The sequence below is a fragment of the Nyctereutes procyonoides genome, unplaced genomic scaffold (genome assembly GCF_905146905.1).
Source record: "Nyctereutes procyonoides isolate TBG_1078 unplaced genomic scaffold, NYPRO_anot_genome, whole genome shotgun sequence".
Classification (NCBI taxonomy): Eukaryota; Metazoa; Chordata; class Mammalia; order Carnivora; family Canidae; genus Nyctereutes; species Nyctereutes procyonoides.
Window position 1 is genome coordinate 11,427,665 of NW_026575142.1, and position 26,301 is coordinate 11,453,965.

At 35.1% G+C, this 26,301-nt stretch overlaps 1 protein-coding gene and 1 pseudogene across 5 annotated transcripts in view; both read left to right on the forward strand.

Moving 5' to 3' along the window:
- LNPK (lunapark, ER junction formation factor) overlaps positions 1-26,301 on the forward strand; it is a 93,499-nt gene that overhangs the window by 13,946 nt on the left and 53,252 nt on the right. For all 5 annotated transcript variants that reach the window (XM_055307950.1, XM_055307951.1, XM_055307952.1 and 2 more), the window contains exons 5-6: positions 16,037-16,095; positions 23,620-23,660. In XM_055307950.1, the coding sequence (XP_055163925.1) occupies positions 16,037-16,095; positions 23,620-23,660 (100 nt within the window). The remainder of the gene's footprint in view (positions 1-16,036; positions 16,096-23,619; positions 23,661-26,301) is intronic.
- Positions 959-5,165, forward strand: LOC129498759 (coiled-coil domain-containing protein 138-like; annotated as a pseudogene).

Below are 26,301 nucleotides of genomic sequence, written 5' to 3' on the forward strand. Positions count from 1 at the left end.
ATATTACATAATCATAACTATCTTAAAATGATCTTTAATGATAGAATATCAATACCCTGTATAAGATGCTTTGATATTTTATTATATCTTCTTTTCATGATGTAATATGGAGAAAGTTGGTATGATTTTAACCTATTATTTTTCTGCCTTTCAAATTCAATAATAAATTTATATCGCTGATTTTTCAACTATTACTGAAACAAATTATCTAAATGCTGAACTTATTTCATAGGAGTCATTAAGCCTATGTTCCATGGTGAAGGAAGGTTTGGATTATAGTTTAAAATTTGTATGTCTTGATTATTCTGTCAAGTATGCATTACCTACATTAAAAAAAAAAGTATGCATTACCTTGGGAATAGGTTCATTTTCTGAGAGTGAATAACCATTAACTTTGTCTCTACCCTTAACTAACTCTGCAAGCAATATTAGACTTCTATTCCTGGGTACTTTATTCTTACAGATGATAACTTTCTAGAAATTTCATTCTCTAGAAGATCATTTCAGAGATTTACTAGTGTAAGACATTGACCTTCCCAGAGTACTTAATTAACCATATTTTCCTTCTGGTTTTCTTTTCTTTTCTTTTCTTTTCTTTTCTTTTCTTTTCTTTTCTTTTCTTTTATTTTATTTTATTCCTGTTAAAATGGGGTTAGGAAGGGGGAAAAGTTAAGCAAAGAAACTGAGGAAGTTTGTCACCCAATTTTTAAATGTTTGTTTGTTTTCCTACTTAAATTGAAAGCCATTTGAGGATAGGGCTTTGATCTTACACAGTTTTAAAAGCCTTCTTCCCACTCCCCCACCTCCCAACTAACTGGTAAAAGATATTAGTCCATCTCGAAGAGTTGAAAAGCATACTTTGTAACCTTTTGAGGAAAGTTAAACATTTCTTTCATGGCACTCTGAATAAGAATACAAAGTATCTCTCATCAACTATAGTTGGCTCTTAAAGGAGAAGATGTCTGTGACTATCGGTATTTACTCAAGGAGAATATTTACTAAGAGGTTTTGGTAGGTAAGAAATCATTTTGCAGGCATCCTTTTTGCAATGTTTATAGATATTTGAATAATCATAGTTATTCGATTTATAGAATTCTGTACTTAAAGAATGATGTACTGAGACATAATTAAGAGAGAGATCCTATTCTTGGTTGGGAAAATTTGGTATTGTTATGAGCTCAGTTCTCCCCAAATTAACATAAAAATGTGTGGTCACAATAAGAATACCAACAGTACTTTAAAAATTTTGGCACAGTTATCCTATACTTAAAAAAAGGAGGTGGGGGATCCCTGGGTGGTGCAGCGGTTTAGCGCCTGCCTTTGGCCCAGGGCGCAATCCTGGAGACCCGGGATTGAATCCCACGTCGGGCTTCCGGTGCATGGAGCCTGCTTCTCCCTCTGCCTATGTCTCTGCCTCCCGCTCTCTCTCTTGTGACTATCATAAATAAATAAAAAATTAAAAAAAAGAGGGGGTGGATTTATTTATTTATTTGAGAGAAAAGCGGGGAAGGGGCAGAGGGAGAAAGGAGAGAGAAAGAGAATCTCAAGCAGACTCCCTGTTGAGCATGGAGTCCAACTTGGGGCTTGATCTCAGTACCCTGAGATCCTGACTTGAGTTGAAATCAAGAGTCGGACACTCAACTGAGCCACCCAGGTGCCCCTCCATACATTTTAATGGAAAAGTAAACACATAAGAATAGTCCTGAAAATTCTAAAAAAGGAGAGGGATGAGAAGCAGAGGTCTCTCAGGCATCTGACATCTGGCTTTAGTGAGAATTACCTTCACATTCAGACAAACTAATAACAATGATTTATTATAAGTAAATGCATTATAAAACTTCATTAATTAAAAGTTTGCTATAGTGTACAAATAGTGTATAAATTAAAAGTTTGGCACAGTGTGTAACTAGCATATGAATTTAAGTTTGGCACAAACCAAGAAGGACACAAGAATCCAGAAATAAATCCTAAAAGGAATTTTTATATATGACATGGTATGATATGTATGGTTTTTATTTATGATGACATTTCAAATCATTGGGGGAAAGTGGTGTTGAGTTATATATATAAAAAAATTAAAGTCCATTCAATTAAAAAAAAGTTTGATTCCTGCTTTATTCCTTATACCAAAATAAATCACTGTTATTAGTTTGTCTGAATGTGAAGGTAATTCTCACTAAAGCCTTTGATAGTTAAATAAACTGACAAAGTAATCAACGTAGTTATCTGGTACATCTTTTCATTTTTAGCTTTATATATTGCTAAATTTCATCGAAAAACAATAAATTGGGTAGGGCTATGAGGTTGTTGGAAAGACAGCACTTAAGTTTGGCAGAAAGTGTTTCATATATGAAGGTTGGTGAAAAACCTTCAGGTTTGGTTGGAAGTTTATGGAGTGTTTTTAGTTAAAAGTGATGAAGGTTTGATTATATTGATTGAGTTTTAGATATTCTGCTATATTTTAACTTTAGCATTTTTTAATTTTAGTACAGTAAAACACCAAATATTAGCGTTTTAAAATATTTACCATAATTAAAATGTGATTCTGTTATATTGAGGTTCCAAGTATTTCCTCTTTGTATACCTTTAGAATTTTATAGTGCAAGTCACTAAATTATATTTAACAGAAATTCATACTGTACTACTGTTTCAAATAGTATCAGTTTCATTCAGAAAAGAACAGCTGGGATGATTTGATGAATTAGGTTAAGAGAGGGTTTTTTAGTATGTTTTAGAACTGATTGTATATTTGAATTTATTGATTTTCCATACAATTTTGTATTCAACTGCAAGAATTATCTTGTTTTTAATAAATTTTTTGGTTGATTTTTTTGAGTTTACAAGTATTGGAGCACCTGGGTGGCTCAGTGGTTAAGCGTCTGCCTTTGGCTGAGGTCATGATCTCAAGGTCTTGGGATCAAGCCCAGGCTCCCTGCTCAAAAGAGTTTCTCCCACTCCCACTGCTCTTCCCTCTCTCTCTCTTACTCACTTTGCTCTCTCAAATAAAAGTCTTTAAAAAAATTTAAAGTATTTTTAAAGTATTCAGACATCATTTGTGAACAGCAATAATTTTACCACCTCCTTACATATTTTTTGTCTGATTTTTTTTTCTTTTGGCTAATTGTGTAGGCTGATACTTTCAGGACAATGTTAAGTTATTAGAGAAAATAGTGGACATTCTGGACTTGTTCCTTGGGAATACTTCTAATATTTCCCTATTGAACATTTTTTGACTTTTGGATCAGAACATTTTATCATGTTAAGGAATTTTCCATCCAGGTTTAGTTTTCTTTTAAGCCAAGAAAGATTGTTGAATTTTGTTAAATACTGTTTCATTATCTATGGAAATAGCCATTTGAGTTTTTCATCTTATATCCCTTAATATGATGGATTATATTAAGTTTTGAATTCAAAGATTGAAATCCTGAATTCTAGGAAAATTTCTAATTTCATAGTTGTAATCATTTTATAAAAACAGCTAAAAGCTTGTTTTTATTTTCTAATGCTCTAGAATACATAAAATAGAACTGTCATCTGTACTTAATAAGTTTGGTAATATTCTGTTGGATATCTTCTGAACTTGGTGCTATTTATGGAGGGTAGCTCTTAATTTTTTAAATTCAATAGTAGTTAATCTTTTTGGTTTTCTGTCTGTTCCAAGAGTAGTTTTGTTAAAAATCTTATATATATAAAATATTATATATATAAAATATTTATATATAATGTTTATCTTTAAGACATATTTATATTTATGTAAATTATATATAAAACTATAAAATTTTATATATATAATTCTGCAATTTAAAAGATCTATTTATTTTGTGTGTGTATGTGTGTGTGTGTGAGAGAGAGAGAGAGAGAGAGAGAGAGGGAGGGAGCATGAGCAGGAGGGGGAGAGGGAGAATCTCAAACAGACTCCACACTGTGCCTGAAGCCTGATGTGGGGCTCATCCCACAACCCTGAGTTCATGAGCTTGAGATCATGACTGGAGCAGAAACCAAGAGTTGGACTGTCAATGGATTGCACCACTGAGAGGCCCACTCATTCTACAGTTTTAAAAATGAAGTAAGTGAAGAAAAGAAGAAGATGGAGATTCAGACTAAGAGAATTCAAGCTCCGTTAGATAATTTACAGAGGAAGTATGAGTTTTACAGAGATTGAAAGGAAGTTCACATGTTGCCAATGAAGTGAAAAGTTTAAAATAAGAAAAAAGTACCAGTCTTAGAAAGTCACAAGGCACTATTTAATGCACAAGTTTATGAACTTTTAATTGTTTTCGTCGACTGGATTTCAGATTACCTTAGTACAATAAAAAGTAAAGAATCTGGAATGGACAATGGAAAGCTGCTACTCAAATTTGCGTGCCAGAGAAATGATATTCAGAAGTGTATAAAGCTTTTGCCTGTGGTAACAGAGCAGCTACAGTGCATGCTATTTGTGAATACCAAACTTTGTGAGCCTTTTGTAAAATTTGTATATTGGTCTCTAAGCTAGATGCAGGAACATAGCATTCGACCATGACATAACATTGAGGAGACTGGTAAACACATATTCAGAGGAGTAGTGACTAAGGGAATTCAGGATTCTTTACAACATTCAGTGGAAAGCAGCTGCTTTCTTTAAGAGCTTCAATTTACCACTGAGGTTTTTATAAACTATATTTGTTCTCAAAACGGTTCCTCAGGCTGACTACGTGCTCAGGCATTTGATTGTCTCTGGACTTGAAGACAGATGAAGGAAAAGTCTTGTTTTTGGACTGTCAAGCTGTCCCAGTAATACTAAATCATCTAAGAATATCCGGTAAAGGACTCCTCTCTACTGTCATTGATAGTTTGCTTCAGATGACAGTGGAATCTAAATCCTTGCAAGCCGTTCCTGGAAGCCTATAGCAACACTTTATTTTTTTGTACTTGCTTTGTGCTGCTTCAAACCCCTAAGCTTAATTTTAAGATACTAAAAAAGCTCAGTATTATTCTGCAAGAAGCTTTCCAAAATCAAGAGTAATAAGAAGCTCTTTGAACTTTTTACTATTCATCTGATGCTTCAAAAATTATAAAGGACAATACATCTAGAACTTGCTTTTCTCTGTATTAACCTAAATTCAACTCTGTTCAATTTGGGTTTGACAAAATGCAACTCCTTGGCCTCCAATGCAAGCGATTAAGCTAGCTTGTTATTTTAGATATGTATGTGTTGCTTATTGTAAGAGTGTAAAAATTAGCAAACTAAAAGTCCACCAAATAATCAGTAGCATCATTTATCATGAAAAGTAGAATTCTTTAAAACTTTTGAAATGAAGTCTATAAGAAGCTATGGAATTTTTGGACTGTTTCAGTTCAACTAAGTACATTAGAACTTACTAATGTACAAAATGGAATTTCCAGAATTAATGACACTGGGTTACTTTTTACATGAGTGTTTTAGGAAGATTTTAAAAATTATCTGATTATTTGGAATAAAGTTGGTGTTTGTGTGGGAAAAAATGTATTTCTGTAGAGTGTTTAATAGTTGTAGTCATCACTACATCAGTCTTACTGATTTAAAAAAGATTTTTTTTCATGGGGCACCTGGGTGGCTCAGTTAGTTAGGCTTCTGACTTTTGATCTCATCTCAGGTCTTGATCTCAGGGCCATGAGTACAGGCCTTACATTGGGCTCCATGCTGGGTGTGGAGACTACTTAAAAAAAAACAAAACTTTTCTTGTATCTATGATTATTTTTTTTTTGTATAGTCCTTATTCTTATTTTATATATTGTACATCTCTTTTGTGATTGTTTTTATTAGTTGTTTATCTTTTCTCTCAAAGAACCAGCTTTTAAAAAACTACTTTTTTTTTTTCATCTTAGGCTTATTTTAATTTTATTCCTGTAACTTAAATTGGATACTTAATATATTTTTCATTCTTTTTTACTAACACAATACACTGTATGTGTATTTGAGGTCATGGTATTTTCTGATCACTGCTTAATTTTATTCCACAGGTCTTGATATGTAGTGACTTTACTTTGGTTATTTTCTAGATATCATTTTTTTTTTTTTTTTTTAGTGTTTGTAATTTAAGCATTATTTCCAGGTGACAAATGTGTGTTTGCATGTTTGGTTTCTGGTTTAGTTACTGTTTCTAGTTTTGTCGTATTGCTTTTATAGCATATTGCTTAAAAGTATTTCTATTACTTTGAATTTATTGAGTTTTTTTTTTTTTTTTTTTTTTTTGGTGCTGTGCTATTTGGTTAGTTGTTGCCTTTCACAAACACTTGAAGTTTTTTTTTTTTTTTGGTACATAGAATTTAATATCAATGAAAACTACTTTATTATGTTATATAGTTCTTCTGTATCCTAGTAATATATTTCAACTTCTCTGCTTTATGAATGTTTCTTTAAAAGAAACCCTTTTATTTTGAGATATAGATTCATGTGAAGTTGCAGAAAAAAACACAAAAAATGTTCAAGCAGATCTCATGCATTCTTTACCTAGCTTTCCCCAGTGGTAACATCTTGCATAAGTACAGTAAAATATCACAATTAGGAAACTGACGTGCATTGGGCTCCATGCTGGGTGTGGAGACTCAATTCACAGAGTCTGTCAGATTTTACCAGTTTTACCTGCACTTTTGTGTGTGTGCTTTATATTTCCATGTAATTTTATCATATGTGTAGCTTCATGTCACTATCCCACAATTCAGATTCAGGACTGTTCTAAAATCACAAGACTTGGAGTTCCTTGGCTGGCTTAGTTGGTGGAACATGTGGCTCTTGATCTCAGGGTCATGAGTTCAAGCCCCACATTGGGTGTAGAGATTTCTTAAGTTAAATAAAATAAAACACCAGGCTCCTTTTTGCCATCCCTTTGTAGTCATACCAACTCTCCTCCACCTACTCCATTCTTAACCCTTCCACCCACTAATCTGTTTTATATCTCTATAATTTTATTATTTCAAGAATTATAAAATGAGATCACATAGCATATAACCTTTTGAAACTGGCTTTTTTCATTCACCATAATCTTGAGATCCATTCAAGATGTTAAGTGTATTAATAGTTTCTTTGTATTGTTGGGTGTATTCCATACATACTTCATACTGACATACTTCAGTTTGTTTAACCGTACACTTGTTGAAGGACATATGGATAGTTTCCAGTTTTTGGCTATTACAAATAAGACTTCAATAAGTCAGTCAGAGAAGGACAAACATTATATGGTCTCATTCATTTGGGGAATATAAAAAATAGTGAAAGGGAATAAAGTGGAAAGGAGAAAAAATGAGTGGGAAATATCAGAAAGGGAAACAGAACATGAGAGACTCCTAACTCTGGGAAACGAACAAGGGGTGGTAGAAAGGGAGGTGGGCGGGGGGAGGGGGTGACTGGGTGATGGGCACTGTGGGGGGCACTTGATGGGATGAGCACTGGGTGTTATTCTGTATGTTGGCAAATTGAACACCAATAAAAAATAAATTAAAAACAAAACAAAACAAAAAACAAGTAAGACTTCAATGAACATTTATATGTAGGCATTTGTCTGAACATAAGTTTTTATTTCTTTGGGGGTATATCCCTAAGAATGTAATTTCTAAGGCATATGGTAAGTACATGTTTAGTTTTTAAAGAAACTGCTAAACATTTTTTCAGAGTAGATGTACCATTTTACATTCTACTGGTTGCATATAAATGTGCCCTTGCCAGCATTTGGTATTTTGCTATTTCCTGTTTTGATTATTCTGATAGATGTGTAGTGATATTTCATTGTGTTTTTAATTTACATTTCCCTAAGGGCTAATGATGTTGAACTTTTTTTCATGTGTTTATTTGCCATTTGTATCTCTTCTGTGAAATGTCTGTTCATGTCTCCTAATTTTCTAATTGGATTTTTTACTCTTTTTGCCGTTGAGTTCTGAGAGTTCTTTTTATATTGTAGATACAAGTTATTTATTGGGCATATGGTTTGCAAATATTTTTTCCCAGTCTGTAGTTTGTCTTTTATTCTCTTAATAGGGCTGTTGCAGGACAAAATTTATTTTTCCTTTTACGGATTGTGCTTTTGTTGTCAAGGTTCTCTAACTATAGGTTCTAAAGATTTTCTTCTTTTGCTTTTTTCTATGCTTTTTTTTTTCTTCTAACATTTTTTTAAATTCATGAGCCATTTTGAGTTAATTTGTATATAAGGTGTGAGGTTCATGTTGAGATTCATTTATTTTTTTCTTTCCTTCATTTTGTCCATGGATGCTCAGTTGCTCTAACACCATTTGTTGGAAAGGAACTGCATCATTTTTAACACTATGAAATGACTTTCTTTTTCTAGTTTAAAACTTTCTTGGTGGTGGTGGTGGGTGTCTTGATTTCAACCTTGTGGGCTATTAAGATAACCTTGTTTTGTGAGTATTTACCTAGTATACTTTTGCCCATGGTTTTATTTTCTTCAACTTTGAAAAACTCTTAGTTTAGATGTTAGTTTGTATTATAGAGTTGGGTTTTGTTTTTATGATCCAGTCTGAAAGTTTTTTGCTCTGGTTAGTTTAGCTCACTTAACATTTATTGAGAGGAAAGACATTGGTCTAGTTTTTGGAACATAATTTTGTATTTTGCTTTTTTTGTTTTAACTTAAAAATATAGATTTCTCTAGCTATGTGGTATTTTACTTTACTTTTGCCTGTTTTTTTGTAGGAGATTTGTGTGAGTATCAGGGCATATATTCCCACATTCCAGGCTATCTAGAATTTTCCTTATGATCCAGGATTGAATGTGCTAATTTGTTAGCTTTTATCTTTCCCCAGCCAATAGGGTTAGGCAACTGTGTATTTTTTCCTAATACAAAACCTCTTTTCTCTCCTGCTGCCATAAAAACAATGTTCTTTGTAAACAGGGTATTTACGAATGGTTTCTCTTTAAGCTCTGCCTTTTCTGTTTCATTGTTGGAACCAAACTGAGGAGTTTCTGCCTATAGCATGTGTGTCTTATTCTTGTTATAAACAGGGGCTTTAGGCTTTACACTTTGAGAAGTTTGTCTTGCTACCCCTTTGTGAGATAAATAGATTTCCTTCTGTGTTTGCACTTTTGATCTTCATGATCTCCATTACTTTTGGGAGTCTGCCCACACATTTTGAGAGCTGGGTTTTAGCTATATCTTATTTTATACCAGGACAGGAATTTTAATTTTTCTTCTCCTTGTTGTTTGGAATATTTCTAAGAAGAGAAGAGGAAATGGAAATTAGGCAGCTATTGTCAAAATAGGAGTCAGTAATAGTATCTTTAATATCTTCACAAAACATGTTGCTCTATTTTCATAAATTATATTTATTAGGAGAGCAAAAACCTTCATTGGAATAACTAGAACTAGATTTATTTTCTCCCTAAATTTTGTTTTAAAAATATGAAAGAATTTCAGTTAATTTGGTCCTAAAGATTAACTAACTATATATGTTCTGTCTCTTCAAGTCTTGAAGGAAATGTGTATTTTATGATAGCTCATTTTCTCCAGCAGTAGTTCTGATAAAAACCAAAAGAAGAACTTCTTGTCCACAAAGGGGGATTACTGTGCTTTATTTTGGAGTAAGGGAGTATATTTCAATATTCTGCTTTTGTTTTCCTTCCCTTTGGAGGCGTGTTCTAGCAAGTTGCTGTGACTGAGGTCAAAGAGCTTGCTGCCTGTGTTCTTTTCTTGGATTTTGATGAATTCTTGTCTCACATTTATGTCTTTTATTCATTTTGAGTTTATCTTTGTGTATGGTGTAAGAAAGTGGTCCGGTTTCATTCTTCCACATGTGTTTGTCCAATTTTTCCAACACCATTTGTTGAAGAGACTGTCTTTTTTTCCATTGGATATTCTTTCCTGCTTTGTCAAAGATTAGTTGACCATAGAGTTGAAGGTCCATTTCTGGATTGTCTATTCTGTTCCATTGATCCATGTGTCTGTTTTTGTGCCAGTACCATATTGTCTTGTTGATTACAGCTTTATAATACAGCTTGAAGTCCAGAATTGTGATGCCTCCCACTTTGGTTTTTTTCAACATTCCTTTGGGATCTTTCCTGGTTCCATACAAATTTAAGGATAGTTTGTTCCAACTCTGTGAGAAATGCTGCTGCTATTTTGATAGGGATTGCATTGAATGTGTAGATTGCTTTGGGTAGTATAGACATTTCAATAATATTTGTTCTTCCAATCCATGAGCATGGAATGTTTTCCCATTTCTTTGTGTTTTCCTCAGTTTCTTTCATAAGTGTTCTCTAGTTTTCAGAGTATAGATCCTCTACCTCTCTGGTTAGGTTTGTTCTTAAGTATCTTATGGGTTTTGGTGCAATTATAAATGGGATCGATTCCTTAATTTCTCTTTCTTTTGCTTCATTGTTAGTGTATAGAAATGCACCTGACTTCTGTAAATTGATTTAATATTCTGCAACTTTGCTGAATTCCTATCAGTTTTAGCAATTTTTGAGTAGAGTCTTCTGGGCTTTCTTTCTTTCTTTTTTTTTTTTAATTAATTTATTTGAGATGGAGAGAAAAAGCAAGTGTGTGCGTTGAGGCAGGAGGAGGGTTAGAGGGAGAGGGAGAAGCAGACTCTGCTGAGCAGGGAGCCCAATGCAGGGCTTGATCTAAGGACCCTGAGATCATGACCTGAGCCAAATGCAGATGCGTAACCAACTGAGGCCACCCAGTCTGTTGGGTTTTCCAGAGTATCATGTCGTCTGTGAAGAGTGAAAGTTTGACTTGATTTCTTCTTCCTCTTCTTTATTTTTTTTTTTTTTTAAGATTTTAGTTATTTATTTGACACAGAGAGAGAGTGTACAAGCAGGAGGAGCAGCAGAGGGAGAGGGAGAAGTAGGACCCTGGTATCATGACCTGATCTGAAGGCAGCTGCTTAACTAACTGAACTACCCAATCTCCCCATAAAGTTGACTTCTTCTTTGCTGATTTGGATGCCTTTTATTGATTTTTGTTGTATGATTGCTGAGGCTAGGACTTCAAGTGCTATGTTAAACAACGGTGGTAAGAGTGGACATCCCTGCCATTTTCCTAACCTTAGAAGAAAAGCTCTCAGTTTTTCCCTGTTGAGGATGATACTTGCTGTGGGTCTTTCATATATGGCTTTTATGATACTGAGGTATGTGCCCTCCATTGCTACACATGGAGAGGTTGTTTCTGGTTGTTTTTGTTTTTTGTTTTTGTTTTATCAAGAAAAGATGCTGTATTTTGTCAAATGCTTTTTCTGCATCTGTTAGAGGAACATCTAGTTCTTGTACTTTCTTTTATTAATGTGTATCACATTGATTGATTTGAGGATGTTGAACCACCCCTGGAGCCCAGGAACAAATCCCACTTGGTTGTGGTGAATAATTTTTTTAATGTACTGTTGGATCCTGTTAGCTAGTATCTTTGTGATAATTTTTGTATTCATGTTCATCAGGGATATTGATCTGTAATTCTCTTTTTTAGTGGGGTCTGTGTCTGGTTTTGAGATTAAGGTAATACTGGCTTCATAGAGTGAGTTTGGAAGTTTTCCTTCCATTTCTATTTTTTTGGAACAGTTTCAGAAGAATAGACATTAATTCTTCTTTAAATGTTTGGTAGAGGGGGAGGGGCAAGATGGCGGAAGAGCAGGGTCCCCAAATCACCTGTCCCCACCAAATTACCTAGATAACCTTCAAACCATCCTGAAAATTTACGAATTCGGCCTGAGATGTAAAGAGAGACCAGCTGGAATGCTACAGTGAGAAAAGTTCGCACTTCTATCAAGGTAGGAAGACGGGGGGAAAAGAAATAAAGAAACAAAAGGCCTCCGAGGGGGAGGGGCCCCGCGAGGAGCCGGGCTGAGGCCGGGGCGAGTGTCCCCAGGACAGGAGAGCCCCGTCCCGGAGGAGCAGGAGCTGCACCAACCTTCCCGGACGGGCGGAAAGGGGCTCGCAGGGAGGTGGAGCAGGACCCAGGAGGGCGGGGATGCCCTCGGGCTCCCGGGGACACTAACAGACACCTGCGAGCGCAGGAGAGTGCTCCGAGCTCCCTAAGGGCTGCAGCGCGCACGGAGGGACCGACCGGAGCAGCTCGGAGGGGCTCGGGCGGCGGCTCCGCGGAGGGGGCTGCGGGGCGGGAGCGCGAATCCCACAGCGCAGGCCCCGGAGCACAGGGCGCCGGGACACAGCCCAGGATCCGGCCTCCCCCGGGACAGGCAGAGGCCGGGAGGGCCCAGGACAGCGAGGACGCTCCTGCCCCGAGCTGAGCAGATCAGCGGCCCCGCCCCGGAGCCTCCAGGCCCTGCGGACGGAGAACCGAGAGCCCCGAGCCCCGTAGTTCCTGCGGAGGCTGAATCCAGGCTTCCAGAGTTGCCGTAGCAACTGCTGCTGTTCCTCCTGGGGCCTGGCGGGGTAAACAACCCCCGCTGAGCCCGGCAGCAGGCAGGGGCAGAGCAGCTCCCCCAAGTGCTAACACCTGAAAATCAGCACAGCAGGCCCCTCCCCCAGAAGACCAGCTGGACGGACCAGTGATACTCCCCCGTGTTCCAATACAACTTGTTTTTGGCCACTCTGCACTGAGCAAAATGACTAGAAGGAAAACCTCACTTCAAAAGAAAGAATCAGAAACAGCCCTCTCTCCCACAGAGTTACAAAATCTGGATTACACTTCAATGTCAGAAAGCCAATTCAGAAGCACTATTCTACAGCTACTGGTGGCTCTAGAAAAAAGCATTAAGGCCTCACGAGACTTCATGACTGCAGAATTTAGATCCAATCAGGCAGAAATTAAAAATCAACTGAATGAGATGCAATCCAAACTAGAAGTCCTAACGACGAGGGTTAACGAGGTGGAAGAACGAGTGAGTGACATAGAAGACAAGTTAATGGCAAAGAGGGAAACTGAGGAAAAAAGAGATAAACAATTAAAGAACCACGAAGACAGATTAAGGCAAATAAATGACACTCTAAGGAAGAAAAACCTACGTTTAATTGGGGTTCCCGAGGGCGCCGAAAGGGACAGAGGGCCAGAATATGTATTTGAACAAATCCTAGCTGAAAACTTTCCCAATCTGGGAAGGGAAACAGGCATTCAGATCCAGGAAATAGAGAGATCCCCCCCTAAAATCAATAAAAACCGTTCAACACCTCGACATCTAATAGTGAAGCTTGCAAATTCCAAAGATAAAGAGAAGATCCTTAAAGCAGCAAGAGACAAGAAGTCCCTGACTTTCATGGGGAGGAATATTAGGGTAACAGCAGACCTCTCCACAGAGACCTGGCAGGCCAGAAAGGGCTGGCAGGATATATTCAGGGTCCTAAATGAGAAGAACATGCAACCAAGAATACTTTATCCAGCAAGGCTCTCATTCAAAATGGAAGGAGAGATAAAGAGCTTCCAAGACAGGCAGGAACTGAAAGAATATGTGACCTCCAAACCAGCTCTGCAAGAAATTTTAAGGGGGACTCTTAAAACTCCCCTTTAAGAAGAAGGTCAGTGGAACAATCCACAAAAACAAGGACTAAATAGATATCATGATGACACTAAACTCATATCTGTCAATAGTAACTCTGAACGTGAATGGGCTTAATGACCCCATCAAAAGGCGCAGAGTACCATGGACTTTCTTCAGAGACTTAGAACAAATTATTTTAAGATTCGTGTGGAATCAGAAAAGACCCCAAACAGCCAGGGGAATTTTAAAAAAAGAAAACCATATCTGGGGGCATCACAATGCCAGATTTCAGGTTGTACTACAAAGCTGTGTTCATCAAGACAGTGTGGTACTGGCACAAAAACAGACATATAGATCAATGGAACAGAACAGAGAACCCAGAAGTGGACCCTGAACTTTATGCTCAACTAATATACGATAAAGGAGGAAAGACGATCCACTAGAAGAAAGACAGTCTCTTCAATAAATGGTGCTGGGAAAATTGGACATCCACATGCAGAAGAATGAAACTGGACCACTCTCTTGCACCATACACAAAGATAAACTCAAAATAGATGAAAGATCTAAATGTGAGACAAGATTCCATCAAAATCCCAGAGAAGAACTCAGGCAACACCCTTTTTGAACTTGGCCACAGTAACCGGAGAAGGACAAACAGTGTATGTTCTCATTCATTTGGGGAATAGGAATAATAGCGAAAGGGAATATAAGGGAAGGGAGAAGAAATGTGTGAGAAATATCAGAAAGGGAGACAGAACATAAAGGCTCCTAACTCTGGGAAATGAACTAGGGGTGGTGGAGGGGGAGGAGGGCGGGGGGTGGGGGTGAATGGGTGACGGGCACTGAGGGGGACACTTGATGGGATGAGCACTGGGTGTTATTCTGTATGTTGGTAAATTGAACACCAATAAAAATTAATTTATAAAAAAAAAAAAAAAAAAAAAAAAAAAATGTTTGGTAGAATTCCCCTGGGAAGACATCTGACCCTGAACTCCTGGTTGTTTTTTTTGTTGGTTTTTTATTTTTTATTTTTTTTAACTAATTCAGTTTCTGTCCTGGTTATGGATCTGTTCAAGTTTTCTACTTTTTCCTGTTTCAGTTTTGGTAGTTCATATGTTTCTAGGAATTTATCCATTTCTTCCAGATTGCCTAATTTGTTGGCATATATTTGCTCATAATACTCTCTTATAATTGTGTTTCTTGAGTGTTGGTTGTAATCTCTCCTCTTTCATTCATGATTTTATTTATTTGGGTCCTTTCTCTTTTCTATTTGGTAAGTCTGGCCAGGGCTTTATTGATCTTATTAATTCTTTCAAAGAACCAGCTCAGTTTCAGTCAGAATCAGGCCAGTTCATTGATCTCTTCTACTGTTTTTTTGATTTCTGTATCATTGATTTTTGCTCTAATCTTTATTATTTCTCTTTTCCTGCTGGATTTAGGCTTTATTTGCTGTTCTTTTTCTAGTTCCTTTAAGTGTAAGGTTAGGTTGTGAATTTGAGACTTTTCTTGCTTCTTGAGGAAAACCTGTATTGCTATGTACTTTCCTCTTAGGACCACTTTTGCTGTATCCCAAAGGTTTTGAACTGTTGTATTTTCATTTTCATTTGCTGCCATGTATTTTTTTTTAATTCTTCTTTAATTTCCTGGTGGACTTGTTCATTCTTCAGTAGGATATTCTTTAACTTCCATATATTTGTGGTCCTTCCAATTTTTTTCTTGTGGTTCATGTATTATGTGGTCTGAAAATATGCATGATATGATCTCTATCTTTTTGTACTAGTTGAGACCTGGTTTGTGACCCAGTATGTGATCTGTTTGGAGAATATTCCATGTGCACTTGAGATGCAGCATAAGAAAATATTTGGAAGGACCACAAAGGCGCCCTTGCAATGTATTTCTTTTATAAAATTATGAATAATGTTTGTATATGTATTCTATGTTTTTTGAAGAAAACGATTGTGCTGTATTTACATTGAATTTGAGAGATGACCTTGACAAGTTTGTGATTAGGATCATTCTTTGATTTACTTTTAATATCATTTCATGTCTTACTAATGTAAGGCCCAAAGAATTCTCATAAAATCTTTGAAAGGAAGTGTTTAGCTAAGTTTACTTGTAAAGTACTTCCTTGAAGGTAAGTTTTTTTCTCTTCTAGATAGCTTATTCTATTTAGTAGAGAAGATCCTTCCATAGGGAAGTAATAGCAGCTTATATTTGCACAATGTGCTGAATTTGTGAAATGTGCTTTTCTCTCAATGCATGGGAATAGACAAATTTTTGGAGTTGATGCTTACTTAGTAAGAAGGGATTCTATAATTTTTTGGGGGGCTGGTTTATAGACCCCTTTCAGAGTGATAAACACAGTGCTCTTTCCAGAGAAATGCACTTATACACAGAAAGGTAATTTCATAATTCTGGGGAACCCTCAAAAGGTCCATGTGTTTTATCTTGAGAACTCTTGAAAGCAGAGGTAGACCTCTGATAGTCTCAAATACAGAAATACTTTCTGATTTTCAAAATATAAGGGAAGCAATGTACTGAACTCTAACTGGAAATGTATATTTGTTTTCATTTTATATGGCTTTTAATTCACTTATCCTAATGTTGGTTTTGTTTCTGAATTTTGCTTCCTCTGTAGCATCTGGAGCATAAGAACAGTGCTTATTTTCTTCTTTTCCAAGAGAACAGAAAGAAATAGTAAGTTTAATTTCTAAGTTTTTATAAATACATTTTAAAAAACACCTTCTTATAGTACATTGGTTTGTAACTGAATGGCAGGTTGTGAAATGGTGTATTGAAATGACGATCTTGTAAATACTGAAGGGATTCTGTTTTACATTTGTGTTATGTTCATCTTGTTTATTCAGAATTTTTTTACACAAAACAGTTCCTTTCATTAATTCATCTTTTAAATTGAGAGAAATTATTTATTAATCTTCACACAAAACTTATTATAGAGTAGACATCTTTTAATTTGTTAATTAATTGCACCATTCTCTTTAACCTCACTGTTCCTAGGCTTTTGTTTTTATGAAAATATGCAAATTATGATGTTTCCTTCTGTATCCTATGTACAGATTTTAAAGATTTTCAGGTATAAAAGTATGAGTTATAATTAAACAAAGATATGCGAATTTCATCATAAACGAACTTTGAATGTGACTTCTTTTTTTTGTTTTAACTTTTAATTGTCAAAAATGTCACATAAAAATTATATACACAAAAGGAAAGTGAATAGTATAAGTGCTCATATACTTATCACACAATGTAAATAACTATCAGCTCATGGTCAGCCTTGTTTAATTTTTATCCCCACCCTCTTATCTACATACTATATTTTTTTAAGTATATCCCAGTTATATCTATCCATGAAAGGCCTTTAAGAAAATACATTATACAATGCATTATCATTAACGTAACGTAATATATTATCATATCATATCATATCTAATATCATAAAATATTAAATATATTTTGTTTGATTCAAATCCAAGTAAGGTTCATATATGACTTTCAAATTGCCCCCCCTCACTTATGACTTCTCTTTAACCCAGTTTATGTTCATGGGTTAGCCCAGTGACCATTCCTTGCAGATACTCTTGACACCTTTGCCCCTTTTTCCCATTCTATTTGGCAAAAACTGTACCTTATTTAAATACAATTATATTCTTAATCTATGACTGCAAAACTCTCTTCTGGTTAAAAACTTTTATAAGCTTGGTCTATCCCTGCATCAGAAAAGCTAAATTTCTTTCAAAAGAAATCATAGAGAAAATCATAAAGCATACTGACTAGACTTATTTTATTTTTAAAAAAGATTATTTATTTATTTATATAAGAGAGAGAGCAAGGAGGAGGGGAGGAGCAGGAGCAGAGGAAGGGGGAGAAGCATGGAGGCTGGATCCCAGGACCCCGGGGTCATGACCTGAGCCAAAGGTAGATGCTTAACTGGCCGAGCCACCCAGTTGTCCCTGACCAGACTTATTTTAAATCTATGATAGTAAATATTAAATGTATACTCTGTACTACTACATGGTCCTATTTCGTAGTTCCCTAGAAAATTCACTTTTTTCTCTTTGAGAGTATTTCTTGAGATTATATTTCTCTTCAGATCACTAATACCTGCCTTCCTGCAAATAAACAAAAACCAAACCAAAATAAAACCAACCAATCAGTCAACTAAATAAAAATTCAAAATTCACAAACAAAACCCACAAAAATCTACCTGGCAACTCATGGAGAGTCTCACTTTATGGAGAAAATAGATGTAAATAGATGAGAGCAACTGCCACCACCAAATATATACAGTTAGCTCCATCTATTACTCAGTATGTTAGCATCCTTCAGTGGTAGTCTAGAAGACTGAACTTGATGCCATCTATGGCTAAGCTCTCCATTTATGCTTTGGATTTTGGATACTCTGGCCATCTCAAGGACTTTGTTCTTGCAGCTATCTCTTCCTGCAATTACCTTCTTTTGTGTTATCTCTTTCTCTTGAGTTGTCTCTATTGGTGTATAATCTCACTTCCACATAGTTGTGGGGGGAAGGGTGGGCAGGACTCGATTTTGACTTCATATTCCCTTTAATCTACTATGCATTTCTCTCTCCCCTTCAAAGTCCTGTCATCTCTACCTTCACAATTATCTTGCATCTGACCACTTCTAATATGCTTTACTACTACTACTTTGTAATTCAGGTCATTGTCCATCTCCTCCCTGTAATAGGAATTACTTCCAAACCAGTCTATTTTTAAGGTATAAAATAGTTATTGTGTCTTTCCTGCTTCAAATTTTAATTTTAATTTTTTTAAGATTTTATTTATTTACTCATGAGAGACAGAGAGAGAGAGGCAGAGACAGGGAGAGGGAGAAGCAGGCTCCATGCAGGGAGCCCAATGTGGGACTTGATCCCAGGTTTCCTGGATCACACCCTGGGCTTAGGGCAGTGCTAAACCACTGAGCCACCTGGGCTGCCCATTGCTTCAAATTTTGTAATGGTTTCCCGTGACAGCCAGAGTAAATCTGAATTCTTTACCCCTGCTTTCTGGCTTATGCCTATTCTCTAACTTATCTCTTTCTACTCTTCGTCTTTCACTTATGCTCCACCACACTGGCTATCTTTTTGTCCTACAGACAAATTTTAATTCTCTGAACCTCAGTTTCCTAATTTGCAAAGTGGAAACATGTATTATCATCATCATCATGCACATGAAATATTTGCTTTGGAAGGATTATTATGAGTACTAAGTGAAACTATGCCAAGGTATATAAAAATTGCGAAGTGTTAACACACGTGGGCTGATGGTACTGATTTTTCTTTTCTATTCCTTATTCTTTTTTATTTTTCTTGTCTTTTTAATCTTTGTCTTGTTTTAATGGTTTAGGACTCAGTATAATAGTGAGTTGAAGTGGAAATAGCAGATTCTTTGTCTAGTTTCTAATTCTCAGTGGAAAAGCTTTTATTTTTTTTTTTTACCATAAAGTATGATATTTGCTGTGCTTTTAAAAAATATTGGTACTTACTATCATATTAAGGAAATTAAGCTTATGATGTTGTTTCCACTGATATTTGGTAATATAGCAGATGCCAGAAGGACAGGAAGAAGTTTAAAACAAAATGTTCTCTGACCTCATGGAACTAACAAAATAGTGGAAAATACAAAAAAAATCTCTTAAAAGAGTGCTTGGAAACACTTCTCTAAGCAAATTAAATGTATGAATATTTTAACTTATAAATAGACACATCAGGACATAGTTATTATATAAAAGGGTTGCTTTAAAAATTATTTTAGGGATCCTTTTATTTTAAAAAAATTTAATTCATTTGAGTATGTATTACATGTACATGTAAAATAGAACTCATAAAAGGTTATCTTACAGTCCTACATTTATTTTTTTAGCATAAAAACTCATAGCATAAAGTCAATTGTAATATATATATATTTAAGCCTGAAGCTATTGATTGTGTTCTTTCTTTTTTTTTTTTTAAAGATTTTATTTATTTATTCATGAGAGACACACACACACACACACACACACACAGAGAGAGAGAGAGAGAGAGAGAGGCAAAGACACAGGCAGAGGGAGAAGCAGGCTCCATGCGGGGAGCCTGATGTGGGACTCAGTCCCAGGTCTCCAGGATCAGGCCCTGGGTTGAAGGCGGCGCTAAACCGCTGGGCCACCGGGGCTGCCCCTGTATTCTTGCTTTTTGTTCTCTTTTAGTTTTATTTCCTTTTTTTCTATACCTTGGACCTAGTATAGAATAAGAGTTGATAAACCATAGCCTGTGGGCCAAGTCCTGCCCACCACTTTTACATGTCATGATTTAAGAATGATTTTCAAATTTTTAGATCATTGAAAAATTCAAAAGAATATTTTGGGATATTACATTTATATTAAATTCAAATTTCTGTTTTTATTGGAGCAAAATGCTGCCCATTCACTTAAATGTTGTCTGTAACTCCTTTCATCCTACAATGGCAGAGTTAAGTAGTTGTGATAGACTATGTGGTGCTCTCAACACTTCAGACTGTTGCAGGATGTACTACACATCACAGTGACACAATTATAACTTGACATTTCATGTGCCATATATAGTGACAATTTTATATTTTCAAAATTACCACTGTATACTCATCATGAAAAAAACAAAAGAGGAGAAGATTTAACTTTGAATGTTGCATTTTTAGGGCATAGTAGACCGTGGGTTGTTTTGTTATCAAAACATAAAGCATTGTGTTTATTATTCAATGACATTATAGTTGTGCTCGAAGAATAAAAATATACATTGATAGTACCAAACCAAGTACTCATAATATTCCCAACTCACAGAATAGCAATGGTCATAAGAATTAGAATTTTAAAAATGGAATATCTCATCATAGCTGAATTCTTCATAAAAATAAAAAGTGAGAGGTGCCTGGGTGGCTTCATACATTAAGTGACTGTCTTCTGCTCAGGTCATGATCCCAGGACTGTGAGCTCCGTATCAGGCTCCTGGCTCAGCGGGGAGCCTGCTTCTCCCTTACCTCTGCTACTTCCTCTGCTTGTACTCTCTCTCTCCTTCTCTCAAAAAAAAAGAAAAAAAATCTTACCAAAAAAAAAAAAAAGTGAAAATGGAGCTTCAACCAAATAAGTTTCTGATTGGCCTATTAGTGAAGCAGAGAAAGTCATTTATTTACCAATGGTGAATTAATTATTGTGTTTGATTACAGCAGCTGAAAAAAATATATTCAGAGAAAGTATATTTGCTTAGTTAGTAAGTAGCCTTTTGGCAAGAATAATTGCTTGAAGAACAGAATATTGGAAGCAAGATAGTTTAAAAATATGGCAAATGATTTTGAGTGATCTTTCTTGGATCTGATACTGCTCAATTGTAGTAGACACAGGAAAAAGACACAAGAAAAGATACTCAGCATCACCAATCATCAGGGAAATGCAAATCAAAACTACAGTGAGATATCACCTCATATCTCTTAGAAAGGCTAAAATAAAAAAAGATAATTTGGTTAGGATGTGGAGAAAAAGGAACTTTTGTGTACTGTTAGCTGGAATGTAAATTAGTACAGCCACTGTTGAGAATAGTATGGAGATTTCTTGAAAAATTAAAAATAGAAATACCGTATGATTCAACAATTCAACTATTGAGTATTTACCCAGAAAAAATGAAAACACCAACTTAAAAACATATATGCACCTTGTGTTTATTGCAGCACTATTTACAATAACTGCAGAAGTAATCTAAGTGTCCATCAGTAGACAAATAGATAACACACACAATGGGATATGAAGGATGAGATTGTGCTGAGACCTTCTGGATAGACTTAGAGGGTATTATGCTAAGTGAAATAAGTCAGACTGACAAAGACAAATAATTCCATTCATAGATGGAATCTAAGAAACATGAATAAACAAAAAGCAGAATCAGATTTGTAAATACAGAGAATAAACTGATGATTGCCAGAGGAGAGGGGAGTCAGGGATTAGGCAAAATGGATGAAGAGGGGAGAGGGACATAGACCTCCAGTTATGGAATGAGTAGGTCATAGGACTAAAAGGCACAGAATAAAGAATACAGTCAATGAAATTGTATTAGTGATGTAATGGGACAGATGGTAGCTACACTTGTAAACATAGCATAATGTATAAACTTGTCAAATTAGTTTCAGTATACCTGAAACTAATGTAGCATTGTGTGTCAACTAAAATAAAAAAAAATGCATGAAGCAGAAAAAGGCCTATTTGGATTAATATGCAAACTTGTGAAACTGTAAGGTGTTTTCATTTTGTGGTTATTCATTGTGTTATGTGGCAGCAGGTACTTTTCCGAGCGTATTTGAACTACCATAAGTTAGTAGTGTCAATGGAGAATTTTATTTACTCTCGAGAACTTAACCATTGTCAGTTATGTGAACTTTAATCATAAATAGAAGCTGAATATCTTAACCTGCCGGTACAGTTTTATTGTGATGTTTTGAGCTCAGGGCATAGATTGTAGTATTTGTGTACGAGAAGAACCACCTTCAACCACTATGATTGGATGTTGACTGACTTTGGAAAATTAGCTTTTGTTGCAGAGTTGACAATGGTTCTTAAGGAGTTCAACCTAAGATTGCAAGACAAACAATCCTTATATGCAAAACCTATAATGCTATAAAGTCATTAAGAAAATAAATGTCATTGTATTGACACAAAATAATTTTTTAAAAAGACTTGGGGGCAGCCCGGGTGGCTCAGCGTTCAGCGCCGCCTTCAGTCTAGGGCGTGATCCTGGAGACCCAGGATCCAGTCCCATGTAGTGCTCCCTGCATGGAGCCTGCTTTTTCCCTCTGCCTGTGTCTCTGCCCCACCCCTCTCTCTCTGTGTCTCTCATGAATAAATAAATCAAAACATCTTAAAAAAGTAAAAAAGACTTGGAAAAGCAAGAAGCAAGATCCTCATTCCCCCTGAAATTTGTAGTAAATACATGATCTGAGCTGAAACTATAGTTCCAGCAGTGTTTTTCACACTTGATCTTAGCCAAAAGAGAAACGACCCAACAGTGTTTTTCAGACTTCAAGAAGTACAAAGGAAATTTCTGTATTTCAAAATTCATTTAACTATACAATTGAGGAGCTTCCACTTATCTTCAATTGAAAGTGATTAATTTGCAATATAATGACAAGAAAAGGCAAATATCAATAGAAGAGTTAAGTCTATAAATGCCTTCCAAACAATGAATTTACTCAATTAAAATCATGGTCTTGTGGACTGATTTCAGTATTTAGCAGTACGTATATGTCTGAAAAACCATTTTCAAAGAATCAAATATGTAAAATCTCATGACAGATCAACATCAATGTGCTAATATTTGCAATCATTTTTGATGATAGAGAACACTAACTTTGAACCTCATTTAAATGTTATCTCCCCACCCAAAAGAAAATAATTCCATTCTTTTAAGTGATAGATCTGTGTTACAAAAAAAAAATTTAACTCAATTATTATTGTATTGAATTTTGTCAATAAAGATTTGTGGAAATCTATTTACTCTTTTGTTTTATTTTTATTTTTATTTTTTTTACTTTTTTGTTTTAAAAAGTACTGACTTAGTTTTGCCTTTTGGCCCATAATGCCTAAAATATTTAACTGTCTGGCCCTTTTAGAAAAAGTTTGCTGACTTCTGGATTAAGGGATAAATATTTGGCTTGGTCTTATATAACTATAGATGTCTATTCTCTTTAAAGATGTTAGCAGGCTTCCCCCCCATTAGTAATAAGTCTGCTAGCACATTAAAAACTAAAATATTAAAAAAAATATAGTACAGTCTTTGTATAAGTTTGTATTTGGATTTTTACATAAATAATATACTTTGATTTGAGTATTCAGATATTTGCTACCCCAGAACTTAAATGAAGAAATAATAATTTTATCTATAAATTTAATTAAATTAAGAATAATTATTTAAATTCTATTTGATAAAATGTATAGGTCTTTTTAAATTTTGAAAGGTGTTTTACTCTATATAAAGTCAATTTTTTCTCTACTTGTAACATATAGGCAACAATATGAAATATATATGTATAAAGTTTGAGATAATTTTTATCTGTACATGTCAGTAAAAAATTCTAAAACTTTTCTTGTGGATGCTTAATGTATATCATTTGGCATACTATTTTTAAGATATCTAATCTTAATACCTGATTTAGCTTTGATTTATGAATTAAATCTTTTTTTTTCTAGATGAAGCACTGGATGATTTAAAATCCCAGAAGAAAAAAATAGTAAGTTAACTTATTTAAAATTAATTTACATAGGACAAATATATTGAGAACTGAATAAGTAATGTTTATCTGTTTAAGTAATGACGATCCAAGTAACAAGTATGCTTTTAGATAGTGTTGTTTTTTTTAATTTTTATTTATTTATGATAGTCAGAGAGAGAGAGAGAGAGGCAGAGACATAGGCAGAGGGAGAAGCAGGCTCCATGCACCGGGAGCCTGACGTGGGATTCGATCCCGGGTCTCCAGGATCGCGCCCTGGGCCAAAGGCAGGCGCTAAACCACTGCGCCACCCAGGGATCCCTTAGATAGTGTTTTAATGATGAAGCTAAATTCTGAATATTTTTGCTAGTTAATAATTGATGGGAAAAGTAGTTACATGGACTTTTTTGAATTTGAGAATCTATGCAATTAGAAGTCAGAAGCAAGTAAATAATCATATTGGAGGACTCAATGAGGCACATGGGTAAAAAATGGGTATCCAGATTATTAGGATTAAAAAAGTATCAAACATCTACTTATGTCCCTTCTCAGGTTTTCTGGACAGAATAAGGCTAAGTAAGGCTAGGAGAGAGAGAGAATCAAAAAGATTGGTTGTAAAAGTCAAATTTTACATGAAAAGAGTGAAGAAAGGGTGAAAGAATTTTTTCCTTTCATTTTCTATAAGCAGCTCTGATCACATGGGTATCTCTTATAAGGCCAGTTATATGTGTTCTTAAGATGTTTGGAAAGGGGGCCAAGCATAAGAGAAGAAGGGCTCTAGATATTTAGAGGATGATATATCATACTCACTAATAAGCGAATTGAACTTGGTGTTTGACTTAAATTTACATTTTTTAATATAATTATTTTTGAAGTATGAAAATGGTAATTGATAGCAAGGGCATGTTATGTAGAAACTTATTTAATAAAATTTAATGAGATGCATATGACCAGTGTATTTTAATGTAACATGTAATAAGTAACAATTATATATGAAACTAATAAAAATTATGAAATTTAAGATAAATGTTAAAAGTTGTTCTGTGAGGGTGCCTGGCTGGCTTGGTCAGTAGAACTGACTCTTGATCTTGGGGTTGTGAGTTCAACCCCCACATTGGACCTAGAGCTTACTTAAAAAAAAAAAATGTTTTGTGAAATGGTAGTAAAGACACTGGTCTTGAGGACTTAAGTACTTGAAAAGTATAGAACTTTAATTCCGAAATGATTACTTACTTGTTTGAGCTTCTTCAGTGTTCAGTGAGTTATTTATCAACATTGCATTGACATTTTTCATGGCTCTGAAACATGGAAATATTATATCTTACTATATTTCTTGCATTTTGTACATAATAGAACAGCCAGAAATTCAAAGTGAGGAAATACCAATGGTTCTCAGTAATATAGAAGTTGTGATGTGATTGGTTTGGTTTGCTGATGTGATAAAAGGAAGAGCTGATTGATAGAGGTGGTTGGAGCCAAGCTCCACTTTGTACCGAAATGGAGAATTTTTTATTAAAGTAGAAAATACAGGGAGGAAGACAAGAAAAAAGAAGAAAATTAAAAAAATTTTAAGTGAGGAGAAGCTTACCAAATGTCAGTTCAATTATATCACTAGAAAGCGAATCTTGGAGAGCAGGTGATTGGGCAAAAACTTAATGGAGTAACAGAGTAGACTTGGAAAACTCTGTGAAAAGACAAGCTGAACAATCTGCTTCTTTAATAGCCTTTGAAGGAATCAAGACATAAAGATGCTTCATCTAGGCCTAACAGTCGGAAAATTCAGTTCAGGTGTCAACACCTGTCTATATTTAAATGGTTCAAGAGGTGTCAATATTACAGAATAGTTTAGTATGTCCTACTGGGAACTAGTCCCTGGCCTTTATTACTCAATCTCTTAACAGAGCTGCTTTGTTTGAGTTGCTTTACACTTTCTTTAGAACAATAGGTGTTAAGGGTGAGTTAGTAAGGAGCACAGTGCTTGTTTATGATTGTGCTGGTAATGAGAGGAAAAAGAAGGGACACTCTGATCTTATCCATTGATATTTCATTTTAAACTCCACATTTTTTAGCTTTAAAAATACTTTGATTATTGAAATGCGTCTATGAAAATAACTGTCAGTCTAAAATTGCCCAATTCCTATCCCTCCTCTTTCTTTCTTTTTAAAATTTTTTATTTATTTATTAGAGAGAGTGAGAGAGATCACCGAGAGAGGGGTAGACGGAGAAACAGACTCCCCACTGAGCAGAGAACCCAATTAGGGGCTCAATCCCAGAACCCTGAAATCATGAGCTGAGCTGAAGGCAGATGCTTAATTGACCAAGCCACCCAGGCACTCCTATCCCTCTCTTTCAATAATAAATTTAATACAAATTATATTTATTACATGACATTTTATGAAAGGTCATTTCCTTAGGGATCTATCTTTATTTTGAAAAGGTTTGCAATATGATTTGTGTAAGTGTAATGTGTAAAAATGAACATGAGTTATCAATTGATTAAAAAATTAAATTATTTTAGGAAAATTGGTATCTTGACAATGTTTTAAGAACTTAATGTAAGTATTATTAAAATAAAGCTAGGAATTAATCTTTAATTAATCTTAAAAACTCCCAAGTCTAGATGTGTATATTTTGCTACTAAAACATTCAGTTTTTTTAAATT